Source organism: Molossus molossus, unplaced genomic scaffold (genome assembly GCF_014108415.1).
Source record: "Molossus molossus isolate mMolMol1 unplaced genomic scaffold, mMolMol1.p scaffold_m16_p_21, whole genome shotgun sequence".
NCBI lineage: Eukaryota > Metazoa > Chordata > Mammalia > Chiroptera > Molossidae > Molossus > Molossus molossus.
In genome coordinates this window covers 35,837,560-35,859,749 of record NW_023425357.1, presented here as the reverse complement: position 1 = coordinate 35,859,749, position 22,190 = coordinate 35,837,560, and the positions used below count along the sequence as shown (strand labels likewise).

Here is a 22,190-nt window from a genome sequence, read left to right as displayed (position 1 = left end):
TCATTAGTCCGTGGGCCAATGCTCTAACCACTGAGCAAAACTGGCCAGTACTATATATAACTTTTTTTTTTTTTTTTGCATTTTTATCTTAAGATAGAATAGGAGGGAGAGAGGTAGGAAGAGAGAGAGAGAAACATTGATGTGAAAGAGACATGTCTAGTGGTTGCCACCCACACGACACCAACCGGGGCAGGGGACAAACTGCAACCGAGGTACATGCCCTTAGCGGGAACCGAACCTGGGACTCTGGTCTGCGGACCAACGTTCTAACCTCTAAGCCAAATGGCCAGGGCTATATATAACTCTTGATAGTAGTCATCATCATAAAGGGATCTGAATAAATGAATGCTGCAAATGACTACCTAAATATATACTGAAAATGAAAAAAATATATATAAATTGTAAATTCTCTGATTGTATAATATATATGAAATATATATTTTTAGGCAAAAATAAAATTCATTGTGTTAGGGTCAGATGGACTTGGGGTAACATTCTTCTTTAAAATTTTTTTCAATAAATTTATAAATTAAAAATACAAGAGTAGCCCTGGCCGGTTTGGCTCAGCGGTTGGAGCGTTGGCCTGCGGTACAGAGAGACCCGGGTTCGGTTCCCGCTAAGGGCATGTACCTCGGTTGCAGTTTGTCCCCGGCCCTGGTTGGTCGTGCGGGTGGCAACCACTCGATGTGTCCCTTCACATCGATGTTTCTCTCTCTCTTCCTCTCTCTCCCTCCCACTCTGTCTGAACAAAAAAAAAAAATACAAGAGTAAACAGCTTTAGGGGTAAAAAGAGAAAAATCTGTAACAAAAATAATATAAAATAAATAAATGAAAAAAATAAAATAAAATAAAAATGGAATGATGAGAAAATTTAAAAAAAAAAAAGAGTAAACAGCTTTCAAAACTGTGCTCTATGTAAAAAATGTACAACTACTTTGGAAAATAGTTTGGCAGTTCATCACAAAGTTAAACATAGAACATAAACATATATCACCCAGTAGTTCCACTCCTAGATATATACCCAAGAGAAATGAAAACATGTTCACATGAAAATCTATACATGAATGTTCATAGCAGCACTGTTCATAATAGCCAAAATATGGAAACAACCCAGTGTCTGTCAACAGATGACTGGGTAAACAAATGTGGTATATCCACATAATGGGTTATTTTTTTAGCTGTTAAAAAAGAAACAGAGTATCGTCCTAGTCAGTGTAGCTCAGTTGTTTGGGTATTGTCCTATCCACTGAAAGGTTGCTGTTCGATTCCCGGTCATGGCACATGCCTGGGTTTGGGACTGGATCCCTAGTAGGGGGCATGCAGGAAGTAGCCGATCGATGTTCTGCTCTCACATCGATGTTCCTCTCTCTCCCTCTTTCTTCCTCTCTCTCCAAAATCAGTAATACATCTTAAGACACACTAATTAACTGGCCTTGCAGGTAACTTTTCTGTCTTTCTAGTCATCTTATTTATACCTGCAGTTGGCTTCATTGAAGCAATAGAGAGCTTCCTGTCCTCAGGTTTCTGGAAGCTTCAGGGTTACCAGCACAGCCCATGTTCAGCACAGCCCATGTTCAGCACAGCTGCTTGGTGCACTGCCAACATTGACCTTCAGGAAGCCACAGACCCTGCACAAATCTGAGTCCCTGCACACTGCTGCCACCCCAGTGCCTCTTACAGCCAGTCCCCATTCTCAGCCCTCCTTTCTATCCAGGTTCTTGTCCAGGGCTCTAGCCTCTAGAATGTCCACACAACATGTGCACACTGTTGGCTGTAGCTCCCGCCTGGGGGAGTGTGGGAGTGAGGGCATGGACAAGGCTGCTCAGTGGCACCCAATTATGATCTACCTACCTGCCAGGTGCCACACTATGTTCAAGTACATTGCATTCCACTGCCCTGCTGTGTGTTACTCTACTGCAGAGTCTGTCTCGGTGGTTAGGACTTTCCCAGCATTTAAAAGAACAGGAAAAAGAACTTCTTTGGTAGCTGGAACCAGAATTCACTGTGGTTCAATCACACATTCTAGGGCCCTTGTCCTAAGGCCACTGTCCCCTCCTGTGTCCCTTTGCACATCTCTTGGCTCCGTGTCAGCAGGCCAGATCAACTTGAATCTTGTGACTGAGGCTGACTCAGAAGAAAAGGGAGGGAAACCTGCATCAGAGTCACCCTTGTTATCACTGTATTTTTAATGAGAAGACAACATGAAATTCTTTCTCTCTTGGTGCTCCAGGCTGTGTGGCAGTGTTCGCTGACATTTCAGCTTTATTTTTGGTTAGAAAGAAGTTGCTGTTTTTATACTGCTTTCCTTGGCTCTTCATAAGCTGAAAGGCTGTGACCCAGGATCAGTGCCAGCGTTTGGTTTAGAGGGAAGGAGCACTGCGCTGCTCAGGCAGGGCAGCTCTGAGATTGCACTTGCCTTCAGTGACAGCCAGGGCGCTCCCTGCCAGTCACTGTGCAGGGTCTTTTAGGTGTGTGAGGATTCGGGCTGTTCTTCACAGACTTGGAAATGTGGCTCAACTGAGGCTGCTGTGTCATGGCTGGTGTGCCTGCTAGCAGCCCTGTCTGAGTGCTTTTACCTTTGATCAGGCTGATCTATTTGTCCATTCATTTTCATGTAAGTATGAGGGACTGTGACCACGTTGAGCTGACTGGAATGAAGAGTGGGATGGCTGGAAAGCTGGGACACCGACCAGCTTGGCCACCATCCCAGTGGGTTTTTCACTGAGCCTGGCATCCCCAGGGCCCGGGAGGGAAGGTGGCAAAGGTGCCAACCCTAAATTCTGAGATTTGTCATAACTGAAGAAGATAACTATTTGCAAGGCTGAACTAAACCATTTACACTTTTTCTACACTGTGGTGATTTTTGTCTCTAAAACCTTTGGCTTTTGTAATTTTTTATCTTAATTTCACTGTTATTCTTGATTATTGTCTTTTGTATTGAGATGTTAGAGAATAAGAAGATAGTTGTGCCTCATCTGTCATTGCAAAACTGTAACAATAAATTTCTTCAAATAAAAAAAATCTTATAAAAAAAGGAATGGAGTATGGATACATGCCACACCCCATGATGAACGTGTAAAAATTATAGTTTAAAAAGAAGTCGGACACAAAAGACCACACATTGTGTGATTCCATTTATATGAAATGTTCAGGATAAGTAAATTCATAGAGATAGGTAATAGATTAATGGTTGCAGGGGTTGTGGATGGAGAATTGGGAGTAGCTGCTAATGGGTATGGAGTTTCTTTTTGAGATAAGGAAAATTAGATAGTGATGCTGGTTCTACAACGTTGTGAATATACTAAAAGCCACAGGATTGTACATTTTAAGAGAGTGAATTTTATGGCATGGGAATTATATCCCAATAATTTAAAAAAAATATGTTCCACATTTGTCATTTCTTTTCTATAGCAGTAAATTAAACATTTTAGAGTAAATTTTCAAATTTTAGTTTATCACGATATAGTTTAAACCTACAAAAAATATGAAGAGTAAAACGTTTCAGCTGAAATTCTCTACCTACCCATCCCTGATCTCATTTCCCTTGCTTCCCACCTGAAAGGAATCACTATCCTGAATTTGTATTTATTATTCCTTAAGCTATTTGTAGTGTTGTGCATGATTTTAAATTTATTTAAATGGCATAGTAATGTATGTGACTTTAATTCATTTTCACTATTAGATGTTATTCCATTATATGACTATATCACCATATAGTTGTTTAATCTTCTGTTGGTAGGCATTTGAGTTGTTTCCATGGAGTTTTTGCCAATCTGTTAGGTACACTATAATTTTAATTAGCAGTTAGTTCTCTTATTACTAGTGAGGTTAAAACATCTTTTTCTGTTTTTTGTTTATTTATATTTTCACTTCTGTAAATTGTTAATATATTTTGCCCATTTTAAAAACTGTGTTATTGGCCTCTTCTCTAGAGTAAATTTTTTATAAAACAGCTTTATTGAGTTATACTTTACAAACCATAAAATAATATTTTAATTGTACAATTCAATGATTATTAGTAAATTTACAGAGTTGTGAAACCATTACAGTACAGTTTTAGAACATTTTCATCACCCCCAAAAGATACTTTATGCCTATTTACAATTACTCCCTCTTTGCACTTTCAGCCCCAGACAACCACTACTCTCTCTACCTCTCTGGATTTGCCTTTTGTGGATATTTTGTACAAGAGAATCATGCTCTTTTGTGCTCTTTTGTAGCTGGCTTCTGGCTCTTAGCATAATGTTTCTGAGGTTCATATGTTGCATGAATCAATATTTAGTCTCTTTTTTTGCTAAGTAACATTCTATTGTATTACTATACCACACATTTTTTTTTTAAAGTAAATTTTTTTATTATGTATATATATTTTTTTATCCTCAGCCGAGGACATTTTTCCATTTTTTCTTTTTTGTTCAGATTGAGTGGAAGGGAGGGAGGGAGGGAGGGAGGGAGAGAGAGAGAGAGAGAGAGAGAGAGAGAGAGAGAGAGAGAGAGAGACATCGATGTGAAAGGGACACATTGAGTGGTTGCCACCCGCACAACCAACCAGGGCCGGGGACAAACTGCAACCGAGGTACATGCCCTTAGCGGGAACCAAACCCGGGTCTCTCCGGACTGCAGGCCAACGCTCTAACCGCTGAGCCAAACCGGCCAGGGCTATTATATTTTTTATTTTATTATTATTATTATTTTTTGGTATGTGCCCCTAGTGGGAACCGAACCTGGGACTTTCTGGTCTGCAGGCCGACGCTCCAACTGCTAAGCCACACCGGCCAGGGCTATACCACACTTTTTAATCTGTTAATGAGTTGATAGACATTTGTATGTAGAGTAAATCTATTTTAAAAACAGCTTTATAAGATATAATTCACATTCTGGCCAGTGTGGCTCAGTGGTTGAGCATTGACCCATACACCAAGAGGTCGCCAGTTCGATTCCCAGTCAGGGCACATGCCCAGGTTTGGGCCAAATCCCCAGTGAGGGGCATGCAGGAGGCAGCTGATCGATGTTCTCTCTCATCGATGTTTCTCTCTCTCTCTTCCCTCCCCCACTTTCTAATATCAATAAAGAAAAAATTTTTTTAAAGATGTAATTCACATATTGTATAGTTCATTCAAAGTGTGCAAATCAGTGGTTTTTTTTAGTATATTCACAGATTTTTTTAAAAAATGTGTTTTTATCGATATATTAGAGAGAGACAGGAAAGACGAGAGAAACATTGATGTGAGAGAGAAACATCAATTGGCTGCCTCCTGCACGCCCCCTACTGGAGATCGAACCCACAACTTGAGCAAGTGCCCTAATGGGGAATGGAACTGGGACCTCTCAGTCCATGGGACAACATTCAATCCGTTGAGCCACACTGGCTGGGCTATATTCACAGATTTGTGCAGCCATCATCACAATATATTTTAGGACATTTCATTACCAAAAAAGAAACCCAATGCCCCTCCCAAATTCCTTCACCACTGTTCCCCACAGCCCCTAGACAGCCATTAACTAACTACTTCTGTCTCTGTAGATTTACCTTTTCTGGACACTGCATATAAATGGAATGATATAACATGCTTTCCAAAGTAGCTGTACCATTTTACATCCCCACCAGCAGTGTAAGAGGGTGTATAGTCAATATTAAGTCATGTTCTTTTAGATAAGAAGGCAGATGCTCTCATTTTGTTTTGTTTTAAGCTTTATGTGTGGTACTAATAAATTTGTAGATATGAAATGCATGCTTAAAAATTCAAAATTTATTCTCCACAATGCACTTTTTACTAAAGTGAGATGTTTTCTACCCTTCAATTTTGCTATTAAAAAACAAAGAGTATATACCACTTACAAGGTTGATCTAGCATACAAATATAGAATTAAATTGTTCATAGATAAAACATGACATGGTACCCTGGCCGGTTTGGCTCAGCGGTTAGAGCATCGGCCTGCGGTCCGGAGAGACCCGGGTTCGGTTCCCGCTAAGGGCACGTACTTCGGTTGCAGTTTTCCCCGGCCCTGGTTGGTCGTGTGGTGGCAGCCACTCGATGTTTCTCTCTCTCTGTCTCTTCCTCTCTCTCCCTCCCACTCTATCTGTACAAAAAATGAAAAAATGTCCTCGGGTGAGGATAACAAAAACAAAAACAAAAACAAAAAATATGACATGATGACTTAGTGAATATAATGCTGTTTTTATTTTTTTAATGCCCCATTTAGAGACTTATGAAAAGAAAGTTCTTATGTTCTTTTCTGCATATTGGTAGTCAAGGACTTTTCAGATTATAGAAAGATAAGAAGTTATGTAGAGCAGTCTAGAAAGCACATGATCTGAATTAGAAAACAAGGCTCAACTGTCAAAAAGATTATCTTTAGATTCTTCCCATCTGAGGAATATCATGAGGGAAATTGTTAAATGGTTGGGTGTGAATATCAGAAAGACTTGAACTTATGGTAAGGGTAGGACTAATTGTGACTAAACTTTTTTTTGTACAAACCCTTCATAGTATTCCTTGGAAGTCAATAAACTACTTTTAGAAGGAAAAGAAAGCAAAATAGCTTCTTTCTGGCAAGTGAATTAGCCTCTAAAAAACAGAGAGATGGCCCTGGCCGGTTTGGCTCAGCGGTTGGAGTGTTGGCCTGCGGTACAGAGGGTTCGGTTCCCGCTAAGGGCACGTACCTCGGATGCAGTTTGTCCCCGGCCCTGGTTGGTCGTGCGGGTGGCAGCCACTCGATGTGTCCCTTCACATCGATGTTTCTCTCTCTCGCTCTACCTCTCTCTCCCTCCCACTCTATCTGAACAAAAAATGAAAAAAAAAAGTCCTCGGGTGAGGATTAAAAAAAAAAAACCCAGAGATACAGAAGTAGTGAATCCTGTCATTTCTCCTGCTATTGCTCCCCAAAAGGGGGGAAAATCCACTTCTAGTATGGTGAACAGTTTTGTGAATTTAAAACCTCCTGGAGAGGCAAACAAAACAGTTTGCCATAGACACTTGATTATACACAAGGATTGGGACTATTGTGAAAGCAGAAGGGGTACAGAAGGGTAATTATTCTCTCGACAAGGTTTTGGCAGCTCAGCTGCAGTGGGAAAACAGAGGAAATGTGTATGTTGGAGGGAAATGGTAAACACTATAAAATTTAGCTACAAAGGATGTGTTGTCTTTATTAACTTTCTGCTAATACTAAAATTATAGAGTACAGCTCAATGGCAGGAAATAAGGAAAACATCTGGGATGGTTGAATTGATTCAGCAATTCACTGGGTAACAAGAGGGTGCAAGAGGGTATTTAATGTTAGGCATTTGGGAACATTTCCAGCTCTGGTCATCTCTCTCTTCTTTTCTTTTTAACAGATTTATTGAGATATAATTCACATACCACATAATTCATACATTTAAAAGGTTCAATTCAGTGTTAAGGACAAATCCCTCAGCTCTCTGAATGAATATTTTGTGGTGGAACAATTACAAGGGAAGGCCTTTCTGCTTTTGCATCCTTCATACACCCAGCAAGTGGAGCAGTATGGCTCTGGTAGGCCAAGTGGGAAGTTCTCACCAGTACAGGTATATATATAGGTGTTAGTCTAACTGAACTGAAAACTTGGCATAGTTACTTGTACTTCATCTGCATAAATAATTCTCATCACTTCTATGTGTGTACCTTACCTCTGGTAAAATTATCTAAGCCAAAAGGAGATATGTAGCTCAAATAACTTTTAGTCTACTGGTTTCCTATTCTCTTTCCTCTGACTTTGAATATCTGGGGTCCAGTCCCTAGAATGCTGAAATTCTTTTGTCCTCCCTGTATGAGAGAAATAAATGGTTTTTCTTTGCCTACAGAGGAGCAGAGAAGCCTAGCTTGCATACAGATCGATTCTGGGTAGGGCAGAATAAGAGAATTCCAGTTCTTTCTGATTTGGACATTTTCTTGCTCTTAAGATAATTGGCCAGAATCTATCTGATTGTGAACCTGGGGTGGGAGGAGTAGGGTGGTGTGGGGGATGTTTCCTTTTAGTATTCCTTATAGTACTTGTCAAGACTCCCTAAAGGTGGAAGAAATTTTAGGGTAGGAAAGGCTAGAATGCCTAATTATTTCATTTTCCGCATTCTCATTTCCGTTATCTCATTTTCCAGATTCAGGGAATCTTGACTTCAATTATCCAAGTGTCTTTTCCCCCCATCTAATCTTAATGAATTTCTAATTAAGGTTTTCTTGTCAGATTGGCCAGTTGACTCTTCTTTTTGAATAATTATTTTTTGGTAGAGTACATTAGAATATTAGGCTCTTAGAGTTGGAAAGAACTTTGGAAATAATTAGTATAACCCTTCATTTTTTAAATAGACTTTATTTTAGAGCAGTTTTTGGTTCACAGAAAATTCAGCAGAAAGTACAGAGTTCTCATATACCTTTTGCCTGCACAAGTGCACAGCCTCTTCTGCTATCAATGTCCACACCAGAGTGGTCCACTTGTTATGGTCGATGAATCTACATTGACATATCAATATTACCTGAATTCCATGGTTTACATTAAGGTTCACTCTTGATGTGTTACATTCTTTGGGTTTTGACTAATTAATCCCTCGTTTTATAGTAAAGGAAACAAAATCCAGAAGATTGTGAAGTGACTTGTCCCAGATCATACTAGTGAGTGACAGCTGGTTTAGGGACCAATCTTTCCTTCTCTCTTTCTCTCACTCTTTCTGTGTTTAGAAAAGATAATATTTGCACATGGTACAAGTTTAAGAAGTGCAAAAGGCTTTAAGCTAATCTCCCTGCCATCTGTGGTTGTTCCCTAAAGGCGATCATTCTTTCTGAATGTTTCCATCTCTAATTGAACTGTGGCCTTGAATAACAAGCAAAGAACTGAGAGAAGTGTCCTTCAAAGCTGTGAGATATGCAAGTGTTAGTTTTCCTAAATGCTGTAGTTCAGATTCTGTGGTATAGTGTAGTGACAAGCTCCTGGCCCTTTGAGTCAGACAGACCTAGGTTGGAATCTGGCTCCAGGGTTGACTGTCCATGTGACTTTAGATGATGTATTTAACACTTGAGTTGTGGAGGTGAATAAGGTAACTTTTGGTAGGTTCATTGCATGCATTAGTACACAACAGCTGCTCAAAAAACTGTCAGTTCCTTTTTGGTTCAGGGAAACTCTTATTTATTTATTTATTTTCCTCACCTCATGATCTTTTTCCATTGATTTTTAGATAGAGTGGAAGGCAGGGAGAGAGAGAAAAATCAATGTGAGAGAGACACATCAATTGGTTGCCTCCTGCACTACCCTGTCCAGGGCTGGAGACTGAACCCACAACCCAGGTACATGCCCTTGAGCCTTGACCTTTCGGTGAATGCTCTAACCACTGAGCCCAACAGGCCAAGGTGGGAAACTTATTTTAAAAGATAATTTTATGCAATATGCTCTGAAAGCATGCACAGGGCAAAATGCTGTATTATGTAACTTGTCCTGTTCTTTTGCTTCTCACAAGTCTTATTTAAGCTCAGTAAGTGCATTAGAAGTTCTGGAACATTACTATCAAAAGGATCACTGTGATATTTTAGAAGGCAATATTTGGCTAGTTTAATCTTTGATGGGTAAAATCAAGTTTCAGCCTGTACTGGATTTCAATGTTAGGATTAAGTCAGCTTGATTCTGAATAGACTCATCATGTTTTTATTTTCATACATGTACATTCCTGTGAAAAATAAGGTCATAAATTAAGAAGACAGGTCCAGTGCCTATGTTATAAATGAGGAAACTGAGATCTAGGGAGGTTTAAATGTCTTACCATTTAATTTTCTTAAAAAGAAACACATTTATTCTTAATACTTTTGACCATTTTGACTCTTGCGAGTTTTTGCTTTCCTTTTTAAAAAAAAATTTTTTTCCCTTTATTGTTTTTAGAGAGAGGAAGTGAGAGGGAGAGAGAAATAGAAACATAAATGAGAGAGAACATTGATTGGCCGCCTCCTGCATGCCCCCCACTGGGGATTGGGCCCACAACCTGGGCTTGTGCCCTGACCAGGAATCAAACAGGTGTCCTCTTGGTGCATGGTTTGACATTTAACCACTGAGCCACACCGGCCGGACTTGCTTTTTCATTTAAATTTCTAGTCAGTCCTAGAGAAATGCAGTCCTCCAAACACTGAAGATAGGTGCTGAACAGGCCAATATGGTAAAGTCAAGCCTTCTTTTTTATTCAGTCTGCTCTTCGTTTTATGGCTGAAGTTCTATTCTCTTCAGTTAATTCACATTGACTGAGTAGCTTCTAGCTACAGGATTTTTTAAAAAATGGAGCTTTTGAGAAAAACATCAGTCAGCCTACTTTGTTCACTTATTCTTTGATTCAGTTAATATTTACTAAGTACCTACTAAATGTCAGACCCTCTGCAAGGTTTACAAATACAGAAATGATTCAAAGCCAGCTGCTGCCTTCAAGGAGCTCCCATTCAAGCAAAGAGGTATAGTAATGTGGGATCTCTATATATTAAGTACCCAGAAACATGCCTCTGTTACTTGTTAGAGCAGCAGTCCTCTAAGCTTGAATGAAGGGTTGTAAAGCTTAACTGCAGATGCCTTCTCTTATGGCTGGCTCTGTGATGGAAAGCCAAGATGTATTCAGGAAGGAATGTGGAAATCCCCAGAAATGAATGAGGAAATCACCAGACTGCCAGTGGGATCACTGGTACCTATCTGTTTCCTCTTTTAATCTGTTCTGAGCCATTATGGTTTTTAAAAAGTCATGCTGTTCTCTTATTTTACCCCACAGCCCTGTCCTACACATTTACACTGGAAAAGCCACAGATAGATAGGGAAATTCAACTGCAAAGCACTATTTTACTTACTTGCAGAGGGGCTTTTTCACACCACATAATTGAAAAGGTGCCTTGAGAGTCTGTCTCTCCCTTCCCTGCTTTAGTTTTCCCATCTCTTGGTATTTTGTTTGGTGATCCCTGGCAGTACAGATACTTCAAGTAACCCGAAAGCCTTTCAACTAAATAGAATTTCATCTTTAAACTACTAAGTTCAGAACTGATAGAACAGGAAGTGTGTGAGGAAGGAATTTTGAAATTTTGAAGGAATTTTGAATTTTGCAATTTAGAGATCCAGTTGAAGATTCAGTGTTTCAAAAATTTTTTGGTGGGGAAAGATGATTCATTTTTTTCAACTAGTCTCATCTCTTAATGGCTAAGGTACCACAAATATATAGAAGAAAATGAGCAAACTTGCAATCAAGTCAGAGAATGCTAGATTAGACATGAAAGAGGCCTTAAAGCTTGATTAATCCAAACGCTTTACTTTCCACATAAAGAAACAGACTCGATTGATTTGTGTTAAGTCTCATAGCTGATCAGTGGAAGTATTTACAAACAACCCTATGTGAAACACTGCTGATAAAAGGAAACTTTCAAATGACATAGAACATTTTTATCACAGGTAGAAATAACATATGAAGTGTTGAATTATGTTTCAGAACTTGAATTCCCATCCCACTTTGCCTCAAGGTGAGCAGGGAGGACCCCAGCTAGAAAGAGACAACACATAAGCACAGTCCAAGGAAATTCCACAATACTTGGATGTTAGGGCACAGAGACAGTGCAATAGAGCCCTCCCCTCAGTGGGACAGGAAGCAGCTTACCTGTTGTGCCTTTACTGCTTTGTCAGTTGGTACTGTCACCAGTCTGGTGTGGAGGAGACTGGTGGATTTCCAGGGCCATACCATAGCCAGTCCTTTCCAGTGACAGCCCCTTCCTTCCAATCTCTTTCCTCACACTGAACTCACATACAGGTTAACAGTTTGGTCTGCTCCTGACTTGCAACATTATCCTCTACTTACACTTCATATATATAAGCAGAGGGTACTTACACTCATATAGTATATAGAGTATATAGTTTCCTTCATATATAGTATGACTTAACTGGAAGGACTGTTTTTTTCTATAGCATTTGGTCATTGTCAGTGCTGGCACCAAGAGATCATGGTTCAGCATTGGCTGAATCAGTTGTCTCCTATGTTCCTTTATGGGTCACCAAACTCCAGATACAAGTCACTAATCTGGGGAGTCCACTTAAGGGGGGAGTGACCAGAACCTACTTTGGAAGTGTAAGTAGAGGGTAATGTTGCATGTCAGGGGCAGACCAAACTGTTAACCTGTATGTGAGTTCAGTGTGAAGCAAGAGATTGGAAGGAAGGGGCTGTCATTGGAAAGGACTGGCTATGGTATGACCCTGGAAATCCACCAGACTTGGTAGAAGGGTGTTATATGACTCTCAGTTGGAGGAAGAGGAAGTGGTACAGAAGCTGCTGTCCATGGTGCCACTCAGGAACTCCAGCTCTCTTTTACAGAAATTGAAGGAATAGGGTTATTAACCCTGACAAGTTGGGATCTACTGATTGGGGTGGGGCAGCTGGCATAAAATTGATATGGGTTAGGGACTGAAGCAATGAAAATATCATTATGAACAAGAGGAGGTGAGTATTGGGAGGTCACGGGGTACAGTGCTTTGTTCTTTTATAAACTGGTAAAATACAACATAAAATTTACCATTTTAACCACTTGAATTCAGTGGCCTTAAGTCCATTCACAATGTTGTGTAACCATCACCACTATCTAGTTTCAGAACTTTTTCATCACCCCAAATGGAAACCCTGCACCCATTAAGCAATCAGTCCCCATTCCTCCCTCCCCCAGCCCCTGACAACTGCTAATCTGCTTTCTATCTCTGGATTGTGAATAGATTTTGAGTCAGACAGATCTGTGCCCCTCCTGGCCCTGCTACTTACTAACAGTGTACCTTTGGTCAACTAACTTTGCTTCTCTGAGCCTCAGTTTTCCATAGTTTTAGAATGGGAATTAAAGTCCTTCATCTGCAGAACCCTGTGGGGATTGATTGTGTATTAAATATTTAGCCGAGTAATCTAAATTAATGGTAGTTATTGTTTGCTTCATTCAATAAATGGCAGTTATTGTTTGCTTCATAAAAGCAAAGACAGTCGTCCTTTAAACTGCTTATTTGTGCCCTGGCCAGTTTGGCTCAGTGGTTGGAGCATCAGCCTGCAATCCAGAGAGACCTGGGTTCGGTTCCCGCTAAGGGTGCGTACCTCGGTTGCAGTTTGGCCCTGGCCCTGGTTGGTTGTGCGGGTGGCAGCCACTCGATGTGTCCCTTTCACATCGATGTTTCTCTCTCTCTTCCTCTCTCTCCCTCCCACTCTATCTGAACAAAAAATGGAAGAATGTCCTCGGGTGAGGATAAAAAAAAAACCAAAAAACTGCTTATTTACTAAAAACTGAGGTAACACAACATAATCATCTCCTCCGATAGGTGCTGAAGTAGGAAATTTGACTTTTGCCTTCCAGGCTAGTTGAAGAGGTCAGAGATAACTATATATTCAAAGATTGATTATAGGTTACAAACTTTAAAATGCTATTGGAATTTAGAGGAGAAAAGTCATAATGATGGTTAGATGCTTAATGAATATTTGAATTAGTGAGTGAATGAATGAATGAATGAATGGATGAATGAACAAATGAACAGTTGAATGGTCAAATACATAGCAGGCCTATGGAAGAGGTAGAACTTGAGCTGGGTCAGTTTAATAAGTACCACTCCCTGTCTTTCAAGTACAAAATACAATCTGGTCAATCCTAAATTGGATAACAGAAACTGGATTTTGATTATTTATTTTAGATAGTTAGTTCAAAACTTTTGGAAAATATATATAGTCCCATCAAGGAAGTTTAAAGGAAGGTAGGTTTGGTTTCAATACAAGGAAGACTTTACTATTAATGTTAGAAGGGAGGTGACAATCCTGTATGTGTCAAGCAGAGGCCATTTGAGTTCTTTGAGATATGGAGAAAATTTATTGGTCAGATTGAGCCAAAGGAGACTTCTAAATCTTTGCACTTTGAAAAAAAATTTTATTTCTTTATTCCTGTCTGTGAACTTAATGAATTATTAGTTGATGAATTGGAATTATTCTTAATTTTGCTCTCTTTCCACATGTTCTTCCATTCATCACTCTCTATCCCTTTAACCTGTTTTGTTTTTCTTCATCACACTTGTCACTATCTGATATTATATATTTGTTGTTTATTTGCTGTCCCCCCTCTAGAATATAGCAGATAATTTATTCACAATATGTCTGGCACACAGTTGGCACTCAAAAAACATTTGCTGAAACTTTATATAAAAATAAATAACATATGTATAAGTAGCTGTACAGTTTTTCCTAAGTATAAAAGTAGTACTTGTTTCTTGTTAATAAAATACAGAAAAGTATAAGAAGAGAATTTAAAAATTGGAGGTATTTATCAACAACAACGTATACCCCTGAGAAATGTGCTTGATTGAGTTCATGTTCAAGTTTGAGGTGTTTTGGCCCTATCAAACCAGTAAATAATAAAGATTTAACTCCATCTGTTATTTGTGTTGTTGTTTTTTTATTTAATGTACAAAAATACTGGTAAGGAAGGATGGTTCCATAGGGATTACCTCTGGGAATAAAGAATCCAGAGCTGAACAATGGATTCTTAACACTATCTGAAGAACCTATTTTTTACCTCCTGTAATTGGTGATATATAATTAGGCCTGCATATTACTTCTGAACACTGCCATACAATGCACTTCATTTAGCTGGGCTTATGGAGATTATATCATGCACAGGAAGCTGGCTTGGTTATCCAGCTCCATAGAGGAATTGGGAAGCTTAAGGAATGTGAAAAATTAGGGTTGATTTAAAGTGACAGGGTTGTCTGGAGAAGCACAGAAATTGTTCTGCTTTGTGCCTCCATGAAGGTCATGTTTCCAATAAGCAACATTGATTCTTGCCTCAATACTTTCTGTAAATAAGGACATCTAAGCTTCCCTTTCTTGATCCTTTAAAATAGGGCTGCTAATACTGACTTTGTAAGACTATTTTAATTAAATTAAATTAATTATTTTTAAAAATCCTTATCAGAGGACATTTTTCTTCAGATAGAGTGGGAGGGAAGGAGAGAGAAAGAAACATCGATGTGAGAGAGACACATCAACTAGTTGCCTCCCGCATGACCCCGACCAGGGCGGGGGATGAATCGTAAGCGAGGTATGTGCCCTTGACTGGAATCGAACCCGAGACTCATTGGTCCTCGGGCTGATGCTCTAATCGCTGAGCCAAACCAACCAGGGCAGATTGTTTTAATTTTAATGAGGTAACTCTTAAAAGGGTCTAACATTGTACCTGGAAGATAAAAATCCTAACATAATTCCTGGAACACATACTAAGAGTGTAATCATCGTCAGTTTCTCTTTTTTCTCCTTTTATCATCATTATCACTGTCCACACTATCAGGATTGAATTAATTTGTTGTAACAGAATTACATTTTGAAATCCTATTATATTTGACGAGTTTTGAATAGCCTTTTGCACTTCTTAAGATAACTTTAAGTTACCCACCTTGAGTTATTATTATAATTAATTTACTTGCTTAATTCTTCCTGTTAGATCACAAGCAATCTGAGAGATGACTCATTCATTTTTATATCCACTCCGGCACCTAGGACAGTACTTCCATTCCAGTAGATATTCAAAAAAATAAGTACCATAATTATTGTTAATAAAAATTAGTACCATTACACACTTAACCCTATAAAGCCAGTGTAAAGAATTTACTGCCAAATGCCATGTCCTGTTCTCTCCAAGTCAATAATTCTTAAGAGTGACAAATCTAGAGCAAGCTATATATATGTATGTGTATATATATATATATATATTTTTCCAAACTAGTTTTAACGTTTTCTATATGGCATTAGCTGCTTGTTATTTTCTAAAATCAGGTTCTTCAGCAGTACAGAAAATTATTGTACAGATGAATAATAGGCAGATTAGAAGACTCAGAGGTAGTCAAAAGTAGAAAAGTAATGGGTCAGAGAATGGGTTAATTTACCCATCTTGCTTAGCAGTTTTTCAGGCTGCACACACAAAAGAGCTGCAGTCTAGTCTCCCTCCCTGTAATTCAGCCTGTCTGTCAATATCAAATGGTTTCACTGGCCTTAGAGCTAAAATTGTTCATCTTAGGACTAGAGTGTTGCTTATGGTAAGACTTTGAGCCCTGCTAATATCGTGTGGTGTGTGATTCCCATTCCTCTGGCCTTGCAGTCATGATACCTCTCACCATTTCCTTTTCCCTAGGTGTACGTGGTTGGGAATGAACCTTTAACAGTTTTGATGGATTCCCTGCTTCCTGTCCTGGGAGTGCTCTTTTCTCTCTACTGTTTTACCAATCAGAGTGTGTCTCACATAAGGTAAACAACCAGAGAAACTTACATGTTTATAAATATTGAAGTCTTGCATGCTTTTCTTGTCCTTATTTTGAATTGGATTTATGCCATCTTATAACTGTCCTTTCCTTTTGAAGTCAGGCAAACATTTGAGGTTCTTCTTATTCTGCTCATCCAGAAAAGAGAGAGCTTTGCAAATTGCAGGGGATTGGATGTAGTTTTTAGAATGACTTTCCTCAGCCTCAGTCCTAGACTTCAGAGATGAAATTTTTGTTTACTTGTATGAACATGCCACTGTTCAGTCAGTGAGAAACACTGGAATTACATGTCTAGGAAGGAGGAAATAGAGGATGGATCATAACTACCCAGTGGGGAGTTGAAAATCAAACTCAGAAAATCGGGGTCTGAATGTGGCCTTCTGTGATTTATTTACTTATTTTATCCTCACCCGAGGACATTTTTGCATTTATCTTCAGACAGAGCGGGAGGGGGAGAGAGGGAAGAGAGAGAGAGAGAAACATCAATGTGATAGAGACACCATCGACTGGTTGACACCCACATGGCCCCAATTGGGGCCGGGGACAAACTGCAACCCAAGTACATGACCTTAGCAGGAACCAAACCTGGGACTCTCTGGTTTGCAGGCCAATGCTCTAACCGCTGAGCCAAACTGGCCAGGGGGGCCCTCTGTGATTTAGACTTGGATCTGGTTCTAGTGCTGCACAGTGTTATGTAGAACAAGGGGTTTCTTAGTCATCCAGAAAATAATCTTTTGTATTGGAATTTAAGTAGTACTCCTCTTATATCGGCTCTATTTTCACAGCTACTTATGTTGTTTCTCCCTCCTTGTAAGAATTTATATCCTTGCTAAAATCCAACAGCATTCTGATTTTTGGTGTTTGGAAATACTACACGTATAATCTAGTATGGATTTTATGAAGACTGACTATGCACTGAACTGCTTAGCAAACGGAAAGCTATCATCATCATCAAAGGGTGAAAGAAAGTATAGTCAATCCTTGCATAACAAAGGTTTGAGCTGTGCGGGTCCACTTATACATGATATTTTCAATAAATACTGTACTGTTTTCAGTCTGTGGTTGGCAGTCCATGGATGTGGAGGGCCAACTGTCCACTAATCTATGCCATTTTATACAGGGGACTTGAGCATCTTCAGATTTTGATGTTTGCAGGGATTCCTGGAACCAATCCCCTGTGGATACTGAGGGACAATTTAAGTTTTGGGGGAGTCAAAAGTTATACATGGATTTTTTTACTGTGTAAGGAGGTCGGTATCCCTAACCCCCATGTTGTTCAAGGGTCAGATGTGCTCAGTCTTGTATATTAGTCAAAGCTTACATATTGCCTTTGACTCTAACTTTTGGTTAGTGTATCATTGTAGCCCAAAGCCATAAGGGAAGTGACAATAGAAAGTGCAGTAGAAGATGGAGACTATGAGTATGTTAATTTGGCTTCAAAGGACCGTCCATATAATAACTCTTGTTTTAGTTTTGAAACCCAAGTCCTCATAGCACTGTCATGTCCACATCAGAGCCTGAGAAGGAAGAAGCAAATGTTTATTCCATTCCTCTCCTAATTGATTGGCACCAATAAAAGGGGATGAGGAATCAGCAAGAATTTGTTGGTATGCTGTTTCTTGGTCACCAGCTATTTGTCCCATTGATAGTGATGGTTTCATCAGTGTAAACTTCTTTCACGGTGCCTGATCCAAAGGCAATGAGTACACTTGGTATTAAAATTTTTTTTTTTTACATGGGGCTCATATGTCATATCACGGTTGCTTCTAGAGCCAAGGATCAGTCACTTATTGAATTTCAGCATATTTATATCCTGAAATTCACAAAAAGCATACTTTCCACTCTTACACTTTAGTAGAAGTAGGTGATTGTGCCAGCATTTAGAATGCAGTGGGACCTGACAGCCTTTCTTTCTCTTTTGTTAGATGCATAGAGTGAGATGACAAGCTCTTTTATAATTTTTTTCTGCCAGGTCACTTTGCCAAGAAATTTTATTATGGATTCTGGGGAAACTGGAGAGGAAGAAAGCAATTGCCAGCCTGAAAGGGTTTGCAGGATTGGACAGATCTGCACCTTCTCTCCATTCTCTATGTCAGTTTAGAGCTGCCACTCAAGGTGGCATTATGATTACCATCAAAGAGGCCATTTGGTGAGTCCAGCCATCCTTTTGCTATCTTCAGATTTAATTGTACCCAAGAGGCCATTCTGTGACTTGTCCACTAAGGGGCGCTGATAGAAAGGAAACCAAAAACTCAAGTGGCTGAGGTGCTCAGGTTTCTTATCTCTAAATGAAATGTGAGTGTGAAGTAATCCTCCAGGCTTTTTCCAGATGCTAGCTAATAGTAGGTGCAATTTACTGGAGCCTCACAGCTCTGTATTACGTGAAACCCCCTTACTTTACAAAGTCTTTGCCATTGAATCAGAGTAAAGGGCAGAAATATGTTGACCGTCAACACCATAACAAACCAGTGCTCTTTCTCACTCTAAAAATGGTATACAGTCGTTCCTCGTTTATCGCGGTTAATCCATTCCAGACTCTAGCAGTTGCACCTGGAGTTGAAGGATACCTGAGGGCTCGAATACATAGGCCTACAGTCCATATGTATAGTAATTTTGAGCACGCGTTGTATCATTTTCACTCTCGATCAACTTTTTAATGAATATATTTGAAAAAACCATGATTGAGTGAAGCTGCGAAAGTCGAAGGGCTAAGTGGCAAGGGACAACTGTATGTATGTTCCGAGTCAGACTTATTCCTAAGGGAAATTGCTTGATGGCTATCTTTTTTTTTTTATCCTCACCCGAGGACATTTTTCGATATTTTGTTCAGATAGAGTGGGAGGGAGAGAGAGAGATAGAAACATCGACGTGAAAGGGACACATCTTCGTGGTCGCCACCCACACGACCCAACCAGGGCCAGGGACAAACTGCAACTGAGGTACATGCCCTTAGCGGGAACCGAACCCGGGTTTCTCCAGACCAGAGGCCAACGCTCTAACCGCTGAGCCAAACCGGCCAGGGCAATATAGCTATCTTTTATAGTAATTTTATAATGGGGGTTTGTTTCTCTTAGGGATTGATTAGGAGGTGCTTAATAAATGTTACTGGAATTGTCCTGGCCAGTTTGGTTCAGCGGTTAGAACATTGTCCTGCGGTTCAGAGAGACCCAGATTAGATTCCCGCTAAGGGCGCAGACCTCGGTTGCAGTTTGTCCCTGGCTCTGGTTGGGTTGTGCAGGTGGCAGCCACTCGATGTGTCCCTTTCATGTCAATATTTCTCTTTCTCTCTCTCGTCATCTCTCTCCCGTCATCTCTCTCCCTCCCACTCTGTCTGAACAAAAAATGGAAAAATGTCCTCAGGTGGGGATTAAAAAAAATGTTACTGGAATGAATAATTTATTTCTTCAACATTTCACAAGTGTACTTTAAATTATTTCCATGTTCTGTGTGATATGTGCAGATATTATTACTTCAGAATGTAAATTCTTGTTATCAGTGTTTATATAGTATTTAACTGGTGGCAGCTACTCTACTTAGATTTCACATCATATTCAAAATGCTGCTGTTTGTTAAAATGTTTAAATTTAATTTTTGTATTCATGGTTAACTTTAAGTTTTAGAATACTCTTTCAATATGATGGACATGAGAGGGAAAAAAAAAACACATTGATTGCAAACAACTGTCAGTACAAACTCAAGCTTGTATTTTACTGAGAATTGTTTGGCTGAGCATTAGTAGGTTTGTGGTTATAAATATGTCCCAAACTGAAAGAGTTTAAAATTTTTTGGCATGTTTATTTAAAAAACACCTTGGAACACTTTAACCTGGGGTCAATTTAGTGACTACATAGAGAATTTTATAGTATTTAACGTATCAGTAGTTAAAACTTATTGTTCTTAACAAGTCTTTAGTGTACTACTTAGTGCACATATGTCAAAATCAACAGTTCTTATTGAGACTCTAGTTTCTTCCATTGTAGGAAAATAGAGACTAGGCAGTGCTTGAATGAATCTCCATCCGCTACCAGCTCCTTAACCTGGGGTCTCTACATGGACTTTTAAGTGGCTACAATCTCTTTGAAGTTATACACAAGAAATTTTTCTATATGCAAACATGGATTTTTTTCCCCCTGGGGTAATAGGAAAATAATTTACACAAAATTTTGATATATTTTTAATGATTTGCTGTATGGAAATAGCAGGTTACTTTAGAATATTATTAATAGGGTTTCAAAAAAAGTCTCTCTGGGTGATCAGTCTTCCCAAGAGAAATCTGACTCCACATTGCAGTGATGAAGATGAAGCCCTGTACCAGAAGGTGTCCTCAGAGCAGTGCCAGATAGAGCATCTCGGGGACTTGCTGTCCCACTGCCAGGAATGCGGTTTGGCTGGTGACTTCTTCATCTTCTGCATGAAGGTGAGTACTACAGTACATATGTAGTTCATGCTTAGCTTTATTCCAGGGTAGATCAGAAGCCCCTTTGAATTTTCAAGATAGTCATAATTTTAGCTTCTAAAATTAGGTCATATTAGGAGAAATAATCAGAGAACATAAGGGTGATTTATTTTTTAATCGGTCTGGTAAAAGGAAGAAACTTACCTTCTGCAGCACACATATAGTTTAACGACTTTACAAGGTCATCTGCGCTGAAATTTTAGAGATGACCAAAGCAGAACTGTTGATCTATGGAAGGGTTAATCTTTGCTCTGTGTTCACAGTAAGAACTGTTTTGAAGTTAATAGTTGGTTTTACAGCTATAGAGTAATCCCTTATCCTTTCTGACTATTGTTTTGTCAGATATTTGGAAGGAGATTTAGCAGTTCTGCCTCTCTCATTTCATTTTGTAGCTGCTTGAAACCTTTTCCCAGTTTGCTTCTTAGTACTACTGGTGGTTATGCTTCCTTTTGCCCTAATCTCCAAGAGTCACCTGCACCCCATACCCTTACTCCTATTTGTACTGTTTGAGACCATAAGCCAAGTGATCTCTGATTACCTGACTTCCAGCTCTACATTCTCCATTATTTTCCCTAAATAAAGTATCTACTCCAAGAGAATGTTTGTGGAGTATAAGGATGGTGTGGGTGTGGGAGAATACAAGGAGGGAATTAGGGCTAACAATTCTAGAATTTGAAGTAGGGGATACTTTTTGATGCTTCTCCTCTCCCATGTTCATACCCACCCCCCCTGCCCAGCCACTCATTGTAAATAACATTACAAGAATATATCGTCTTGATTGGATATTTTAAAAAGTTGTTTTGTTTAAAAAACAAAAAATCAAAAGGGTTTTTTTTGTTTTTTTTTTTCCCCTTTAAACCAAGGTTTTTCACTTTGGTACTATTGACATTTTGGGCTGGATAATTTTTTGTTGGCATTGGGTAAAGGGGAGATGGGGGACCTTCTGGCGAGGGTGGGGAGCTTCCTATGCATTGTAGGATGTTTAGCAGCATCCCTGACCTCTACCCACTAGGTGCTTGTATTACTCTCTAATTATGATGACCAAAAATGTGCACAGACATTGCTAAATGTCTCCCTGGGGAGCAAAATTGCTCAGGCACAGCTTGGAAGCACTACTCTAAACTGTCACTTTGTTAAAGCATTAATTGTTAAGTAACTTAAGGTTTTTTCTTCCCAAGGAAACTTGCAATGTGAAAGATAGGGAAAAAACCTACAAAACCCATGGTAATGAATTATGCATTGGTAGAAGTTTAGTTCTAAGTATCTTAGGGAAAAAGGGCCGTGGTGCTGAAAGCATCTAATAGTCTCTAAAAAGGGTTTGGAAATGTTCAAGGAAGGCTAGCGATAGAGATCATAAAAATACTGGTAAAGTAAGTAGTCTGTCAAACTAGTTCTTCGTGTGAATGTTTTTCATTATGAAATTTAAAAGTTTCATCTATAGGGTATCACAGTG

At 39.3% G+C, this 22,190-nt stretch overlaps 1 protein-coding gene across 2 annotated transcripts in view; it reads left to right on the top strand.

The window, feature by feature from the left end:
* The window catches only part of TANGO6 (transport and golgi organization 6 homolog), a 206,405-nt gene that overhangs the window by 29,732 nt on the left and 154,483 nt on the right, over positions 1-22,190 (top strand). The window contains exons 8-10 of one of the 2 annotated variants that reach the window (XM_036275427.1): positions 16,155-16,267; positions 18,254-18,430; positions 20,572-20,698. In XM_036275427.1, the coding sequence (XP_036131320.1) occupies positions 16,155-16,267; positions 18,254-18,430; positions 20,572-20,698 (417 nt within the window). Of the gene's footprint in view, positions 1-16,154; positions 16,268-18,253; positions 18,431-20,538; positions 20,699-22,190 lie in introns of both variants that reach the window. The other variant, XM_036275428.1, reaches the window with a different exon arrangement.